Source organism: Asparagus officinalis, chromosome 7, assembly GCF_001876935.1.
Source record: "Asparagus officinalis chromosome 7, Aspof.V1, whole genome shotgun sequence".
Lineage (NCBI taxonomy): Eukaryota > Viridiplantae > Streptophyta > Magnoliopsida > Asparagales > Asparagaceae > Asparagus > Asparagus officinalis.
The window spans coordinates 145,420,479-145,428,271 of NC_033800.1; the positions used below are offsets into that span (position 1 = coordinate 145,420,479).

The following is a 7,793-nucleotide window of genomic DNA, read 5'->3' on the forward strand; positions in this document are numbered from 1 at the left end:
ACTTGAATGATGTTTTGCGTTCATGTTTTCTTCTATGAAGTTGTCCCATCTTCCTTTTTTTTAGTACAAGTTGACCCATTTAAATTTCTAACCTTTTTTCTTCTGCTGCTGGAATTCCAGGTACATACTGTAACCATTATTTCCTACAAATGTTGTCTTCAATTGGTAGAGGGCAATATGAAGCTGCATATGACCGAGGTCGGTTGTATTCTTCTAAACCTTTTCTTTTTCCTTGGGTTGTGAATATAGTTTGGTTCTCTCTCTTGATTAGAAGATAAAGAGAGAATGTTGGTTAGAAGGAAAATGAACTCATGTAAAATGAACTATGCTATAGCTAGATATGCTTACATAAATGGAAGGGTCAGAGGATGTGAGGAATCAATTAACCGAGGTCACAGCAGATAAGCATCCATTTTCTTATTTCTTTTTTAACCTTCTTTTACATTTTATTAATTGGCAACTATACTTATTCTATAAAAATGACATTTTGTTTATAGATCAGAATATTATACAAACATTCTGTGGAGGCTCTTATAGTCATTGGACGCTAGAACAATATCTGCATTTAGGGACAGTTACATCACAAGAATATTGGAGGCTCTTATAGTCATTGGACGCTAGAACAATATCTGCATTTAGGGACAGTTACATCACAAGAATATATGACAGGACACAAGTGGACTTCAGCACAAACAATATCTGCATTTAGGGACAGTTACATCACAAGAATATATGACAGGACACAAGTGGACTTCAGCACACGCACTTCACATTATTCCGAAATTATCTCACTCATATTTATCTGTTTAATGAATGGTATTTATTTAATTAATTTTTTTTCGTTTAGATTCCATTGAGGGACAAATGCAAAGATGGTTTAGGAGAGCTTTATCTCCGATAATTGCAGATATGTTTAGATTCCATTGAGGGACAAATGCAAAGATGGTTTAGGAGAGCTTTATCTCCGATAATTGCAGATATAAAAGTTGACATGCTTGATCATCTGGTTTAGGAGAGCTTTATCTCCGATAATTGCAGATATAAAAGTTGACATGCTTGATCATCTTGAGATAATTGAGGTATCTCACTCTTATCTTTTGATTTTTTAATTGGAATAGAAACTGTGGGAAATGGTATTGGAGTTTCCAGCTTTCTAATGCCTATATCTATGGAAACCCTACTTCATCAATTACTCCATTTAATGAATTATGTATGAAGTACAACAACCTAACGTTATTTTATTATGAAAAACATTCAAATTTAAAATCAAGCATCAAGAAACCTGTCATTGATGCTTGAGATTTTTGATAATCAAACTGGGAGAAAACTTATGCACAGAAGTATTTGCAGATATTTATGCCTTACCCCTTATAATTTCTCTGTAAAGCAAAGCTCTGAATTGCAGACTACCAAAATTTTGATAGTTTCCGACTTTGGCCTTTTTGTCCTCTGAATGGTTCTGAAGCTAAGTGCATTATGCATATTCCTTTTAGGTGTACCCTTCCGATATTCCAGATCTTTCTCTTGGATGCCCTTTAGTTATATCAGGAAGATATGAAGGCAGGTTTCCAGATTCTGCTAAAGTTAAAGGTACCCTTGCGGACATGAGCGTCATTGTCATAGATCTAAAAGTGAAAAATGTGAAAGATACCCCCCTGGACAAGGTAAGTATGGGTTTTTTCAATCGAAGAGCTAGCATTTAAGAAAAAAAATCCCCTCCTGACAATACATTTTTTTGAATGATATGCTGAATATGTTATTTTGGCATTCACTTTAACTCCTTTTTGAGGTCGGTGTCTAATTCCAAACTAGTTAATTTTTAGAGAGAGATTCTTCTTCACAGGTAGTTGCCAAGCAGCAAATTGATGTTCTTAGTTCTCAAGCATGGTTTTATGAAAGCAAGCAACTTGAGGAAAAGGTTAGGTGTTCGTACGTGGCCTTGATTATTATATTCTGTTTGTTGCATACATCAAGATTGTGGCATAAAAGTTATTCTTTTCATGAATAATTATTCTATCAGGTCGATTTCTTGACATAATTATAATATATTGATTGGCCTTCCTATACGGTGGCATTGTCTCGATATTCATTTTGAAGATATTACTTATTGTACTTTTTTTGTGCATCTGTTAAACTGAATCATTCAAACAGCAAGTAGTTCTTTTATAGTCTATCCTTATCTTTTTCTTCTAATGATATACAGATCAGTTGAACTGTAGATGCTCTTAATCTTAATATTTATTAATTATAAATATTAGCTCTTGAAGCTGAGCATGTCTGCTCATGCAAATGAACCTGCTACTCGATGTTGGTGGAAATGCTTCTATTTTGAAACTTACATACTTAAACCTACATAATTTGCTGGTATAAGTGCACTGTTCATGTCAATGAAGAATGTCATTTAGTGTTAGGTTGGAGACCATGCTGAATTTGATTGTATTCTCTTCTAAATTCCCTTTTTCCAACATTATGTAGGTTATCAAACGAAGCATACAGAGTGGAATGCCGTCCGAGTATACTGATATGATCTTAGTCCAGCATGAGATGGAAAAACAACATGGGATAAAGCAGGTACATCATTAGTTTGTTTAATTCCTTAGAGAATTTATATAATATAATCTAGGGTTAGTTGCACATAGACCCCTTGTAGTGTCATTGTCTTCTACTTTCTACCCCTGTAGTTTCATTGTTACGGATGGACCTCCTGGGTTAATGGTTTTTTTACTCTTGTACCTTGGTGAAATTCTTGAAGATATTGCCTACAAGTGAAATTAGTGAGTATATCCGTGGGTAAAAGAGTCAAAAGAATTTAATGAAACTACAGGGGGATGTGCAATTAACCACTTGATCCAAAATGGAAGGTTAATTCCTATAAACTTCTGCCCACAGTCAAAGAAGCACAAGCATAAAAAGAACAAAACCAAAGACCCGCCAATAATTTTGGTCCATAGAATGAAGCTAGGTTTTGGAAATATAGCTGCAACTGCGCAAAATCTCCCTACGGGATTCAGAGAGCTGAAGCCTCAGGAGGCATTCGACGTCCTCGATACTGCTGCCGGATGCTGCAGCAAGTTATGTGACATTTGCTGTTGTATGTGCTTCATCAGGATGTGCTCTAAACTTAATAATCAGTGTGCGATTGCAACGACACAGCTCTGCATGGCCCTATCTTGTTTGGCTTGCTTTGAGTGTTGTAGTTTGTGCTGTGGCAGCAGCAACGATTAGCTGTATCGTTGTATATCGAGATGTATTTCCTCGTGTAAACTACCTATAGTCAGGTTGTATAATGTTAAGTAATAATAATGGGTATTCTGGCCTGCTTTGATGCTGCTCAGATTTGCGCTGCGATGGTGGCGCTGGTTAACCTCAAGTGGATTTGTCATTACTGCATTTCTTCATGTAAAAATAGAGATATTTTAGCTGTATAGCGGAAAAGTATGATATTTACAACATTAATGTGTATAATCTGTTTTCAACGATGGACTGTACATGTCCAAATTTAGATGGACTGTACATGTCCAAATTTAAATTCTCGCAAAACCAATAAATTTTATAATAGAAGGTATGCCGAAAATCATACAAAGAGAAAAGAGAAGGCAGTACCCGCCCCACTATCACTTTTAAATCAAGACCAACAGTTCAAAAGTTCGTTGCAAACAAATTTTGAATCAATGTATATACATATATATCGGTGCAATCACCACCTTTGAAACTGATATTTCAAAAGTTCGTATATGATAATTTTAGGTCACGCACTATATAATTTTAATTTCAATACTTGCATTGAAAACTAGCCAAGATCTAACTGATCTTGTGCCGGAGATCAAAACGTTGGCGATTGAATATGAAACTGTAGTGAATCTAGCGTATATAAATTAAACAAAACATCGAGGTTACTCCCTAATTCGAAATGGCATTTTAATTTCAGCTTAACATACACTTAAATATCAGAAACCCTCCGCAATAAATAGAAAAGCTTGAAGTACAATTATGAGAATAGCATATCCTTATTCCAAAACCTAAAATTACAGAATAACAGAAACGCATTGATCTCAACCAGCAGATCTAGAAGCCATTGGTGAAAAAAAGTAGGCTTGCAAAAGCCTGCGGATGAGATGGCGTAAGTTAACTCAGTCGAAATCAAGGAACTCCATTCGCTTTCTCATGGAACCTTTCAAATCTGTGGCATCTCTTTCAGCCTTCTGTGCCTGTAGATGAAATTGTTCATAAATAATGATGTTACTAGAGGAACAAGAAAAAGCCACTTTCTTGAGGCATTTGAAATCAACAGCCATAATTGTTTGATGTGAATCCTTTATCGAGTAAAATTTTGTACATTTTGCTTCCATAAGCATCAACTGAAGCTTAAAATTAAAAACATCAGAAGCAAAGACAGTGGACTGCAATAGACAGGGATAGCTGTTGGTGCAAAATCAGTAAAGATATCTCAAAGGAACAAGTTTACTTGGAGTTATCATTTCGATTGAACAAAAAAAAAAAAAAATCTCTCACGAAACTTGAGCAAGATTTACATGATTAAACCGAAATACACAAGCAGAAAGGATATAAAGCTCTTTTACAGCCTACTAATTTCCTAAAAAACCAATCGGACTATCTAGAAACCCTAAAGAACAAACATTATACTGATTAGGTTCACAAATGTATGGCTTGTGGTCAAACTTTTACCAATCTAGTTGGGGTCAAAATGCTAGAATGTGATTGTGCTGCCCACTCTGGACATATGCACACTGAATACACATAATATAACCTTGAAGGCTTCTATCAATTAGGTAACAGATCTAACGATCTGTGTGTCAAACACAACCTGCCGTATCTTGTAGTAGTAATAATAGTCAACAATAATCAACTGAAGTAATCTTAGAAAAGTGGACCTCGAGCTCAACGAGAAAAAGCTAAAAAAGGATTTCTTTTGCCCAAATGCAGTCCCCAGAACACATGCAGATTGACCAGACAAACCGAGTAAGACAGAAATTGTGATTTACCTTTTTAATCTCCGCAACAGAAACACTAATCATGTGAGCAGGAAGTTCCTCTTTCTCCAAGTCCTACTTCCATTAGAAACAGTAATTAAATATTTCCAACAAAGAAAGGTGGTTCTTTCAATGAATTATAAAAAAACTATACAGTAGTTACCAGTTCTCCAATCAGGACGACATTTTCCCCCCGAATCACATACAGCCCAAGAGGGATATCACAATATAGATCTCCTACTATAACTCTTTCACAGGCACCTTCAAGAACAGCATTTGCTACGATAGGCAACAAAGCATGTCAAAAAAGTTAGAATGTTAACAAGTCTTGTCCGGAAAGCTTGCAATATGAAAACAAAGGAACGGTTGATGATTACCAAATTGATCAAAAGATCGCAGAATCCCCAAGAGTTTTCGGCCATCTCTTAGCAAGACAAGAAGCTTCTCTGCAATTGAAAGAAAGGCAAGGCAAGGCAAGGCAAGTTGGTGAGTTTGAAGGAACCCTCCAAATCGAGAATGCAATAGTCATGAATAGAGAGAGGGAGGAAAATCCACAGCCTCATAGGACCAAATTTACACAGATAGGCATTGAATCAAAGTGCTGGATACATGTTAAATCGTGCAGATTATTAAGAACTCCCTTATAAATCATAAATAAATGTCATAATAATACCTGCATTACATTCAGGGGCAGAAAATGCCCCACAAAGATTTACGAAATAACAAACATTAGAATCAACACAGCATCAAAATTGGTGTCATTCCTTTCATTTAGCAAACTCAATTACATCCAATGCCAACTATATTTGCTTGTTTCATATTGATTTTCATATTTTCAGAATATATTTCGGCAAGGGTTTGGGCATGCACAGCAAAGAAAGCTCGAGTTCACCATCATTCACTACTAAAAGCAGAAATAACTTATGTACGACACTAATTACGCCCGTATTAAAATAACGTCATAAAAATAAGATCTTTGTCAGTTCAACAGATTAACCTAACTAGATTCATCATCAAACAAAAAGTTGCAGCAATCAAATCTAAAAGAGATAAGAGAACAATAGAGTCTTAGAGATTACTGTCAAGATAGCTCGCAAGGGAAGTAGAGAGAAAGACATCGTCCAATCCCGAGCACGACATCGAAAAAGGAGGGAAAAGATTGAAACTTTGACGAAACCCTAGCTTCCAAACCCTAGTTCTCGCTGAAATTGGGCGGATCTGGGAGCCCAAGGGCCTTTATAAACTCGAAACCCTAGCAGGATACGGACTGCTCTACTCCTCCCATGAGGGGATCGAGAGAGGGATTAGATTTGGAAGCGGAGAACCAAGAAAGATTGAGTTTTTGACCGAAAGAAAGAAAATAATAAAGGCGGTAGAAATTACCTGCCGCCGTCCGCCAACTGTAATTATTACTTGACACGCGACCTAATTTGCACTTAAGATTGGGTCTAATTGCAAAATGGTGCAGAATTTTCTATTTAACACCCGATTCTTTCAAAATAACACTCTTCAAGAGGCCAGAAGTAAAACTATATGTTGATATTTCTCGAGGGGGGAAAGTGGAGATTGGTCAACTGTTCCTACTGACCTTGGATAATTAGCTTAGAATCCCCGTTAAGTTAATTTAGGATCACTAGAAATTAGTTTATTTGGATTTATTTTGGCCCCGCAATCTCGATAATAAAAATCTCAAACAATCTCAAACTTAAAAACTTGTTGCATCATGCAAAATTCTCCACGTATCCGAAGGCGAAGCCACGTCAGGTCCAAGTCGCGCAACTTGGGTTTTGGGAATTTATACACCAGTATGTATAAAATCAACTTATATATTTATATATGCGTGACACTATGCAAAATTTTTCAATTTGTTTTTTTGCCACACCTAACTCTCAAATTTTACCTTGGGGAGGGGTGTTACACAAATAGAACTCAAACTAGGATAATTTGTGGGATAGAATCTTGTAGTGTTTGTCAACTAGAACTAAAAGTAGAATAAAATTTTATAGTGTTAGTCAACTAGAACTCTAACAAAACTAGAACTGAGATAATTGTATAAGATTATCACATCATTTTATTTTTCTATGCAAAAATGAGGGTTCTCCTTTCTCAAATTATCCCAAGTTTTAGCTTAGAACTATACGGTAAAAAAAACTAGAACTCATGTTTATTTTATTATTTTTATATTTATTTTTTCTTTAATTCTTTCCTATTATGGTCATCACCATCATTAGACCATGTCAGATTAGATATCGTCTCCTCTTAGTCATCTCTGATATTTTCTTTATTATGGGACTATTCTAATTATATAATTAATGTAAAAGTAAAGATTACATCAATTTATAATTTATTAAACAATAAAATTGAGAAATGAGGAAAGAGATATTGGAGAGCGAAAAAAGGAAGGAAAATGTGAAAAAAAATTCAAAAAAAATTAGACTTGTACTATATGATAATGATTAAAAAATAAAAAAGCTACAACGTATATTATAATATTATTTGTCAATATCTTATAGTTTAACCAAAAGTTATTTAGTAGTAAATAACATTCCCATAAACAATTATCAATCAATAATACTAAGTTTAAAAATACATAGATAGTATTTACATTCTCAAAATGCATAAATATATACTTTATGAATATAAAAATTTATCCACGTTATTTTCTTAAAATATCCCGCATCGCAAAATTGTTCCTATTTATTCCACTAAAATATCCCACTACCAAGAAAAAAAGTTTCACTTTAACAATTATCCCATTTTGCATGAAAATATCCTAATTGGCTAACACCCTCTTAATAAAAT

The 7,793-nt window shown here is 34.9% G+C and overlaps 2 protein-coding genes across 5 annotated transcripts in view; one reads left to right on the top strand and one right to left on the bottom strand.

The window, feature by feature from the left end:
* LOC109850097 (inter alpha-trypsin inhibitor, heavy chain 4-like) overlaps nucleotides 1–3,370 on the top strand; it is an 8,671-nt gene extending 5,301 nt beyond the window's left edge. For 3 of the 4 annotated variants that reach the window (XM_020420015.1, XM_020420018.1, XM_020420017.1), the window contains 7 exons: nucleotides 121–198; nucleotides 848–875; nucleotides 1,007–1,079; nucleotides 1,494–1,664; nucleotides 1,844–1,918; nucleotides 2,476–2,571; nucleotides 2,890–3,370. In XM_020420015.1, coding sequence (XP_020275604.1) covers nucleotides 121–198; nucleotides 848–875; nucleotides 1,007–1,079; nucleotides 1,494–1,664; nucleotides 1,844–1,918; nucleotides 2,476–2,571; nucleotides 2,890–3,225 — 857 coding nt within the window. In that variant the 3' untranslated portion in view covers nucleotides 3,226–3,370. The other variant, XM_020420016.1, reaches the window with a different exon arrangement.
* Nucleotides 3,876–6,363, bottom strand: LOC109850370 (sm-like protein LSM1B). Its single transcript, XM_020420387.1, has 5 exons — nucleotides 6,071–6,363; nucleotides 5,369–5,437; nucleotides 5,155–5,270; nucleotides 5,004–5,066; nucleotides 3,876–4,208 (listed from the first exon to the last, which is right to left on the bottom strand). The coding sequence occupies exons 1-5, from the start codon at nucleotides 6,129–6,131 to the stop codon at nucleotides 4,131–4,133; spliced, it is 387 nt and encodes a 128-aa protein (XP_020275976.1). The 5' UTR covers nucleotides 6,132–6,363; the 3' UTR covers nucleotides 3,876–4,130.

What these genes read in the sequence shown, in the direction of transcription:
- LOC109850370 (XM_020420387.1), bottom strand. Translation starts at nt 6,131, where the DNA reads ATGTCGTGCTCGGGATTGGACGATGTCTTTCTCTCTACTTCCCTTGCG. An exon ending in CCTTGCGAGCTATCTTGACA is followed by an intron (nt 5,438 to 6,070) that starts GTAATCTCTAAG and finishes TTTCAATTGCAG; the next exon opens with AGAAGCTTCTTGTCTTGCTA. An exon ending in CTGTTGCGGAGATTAAAAAG is followed by an intron (nt 4,209 to 5,003) that starts GTAAATCACAAT and finishes TTTCATCTACAG; the next exon opens with GCACAGAAGGCTGAAAGAGA.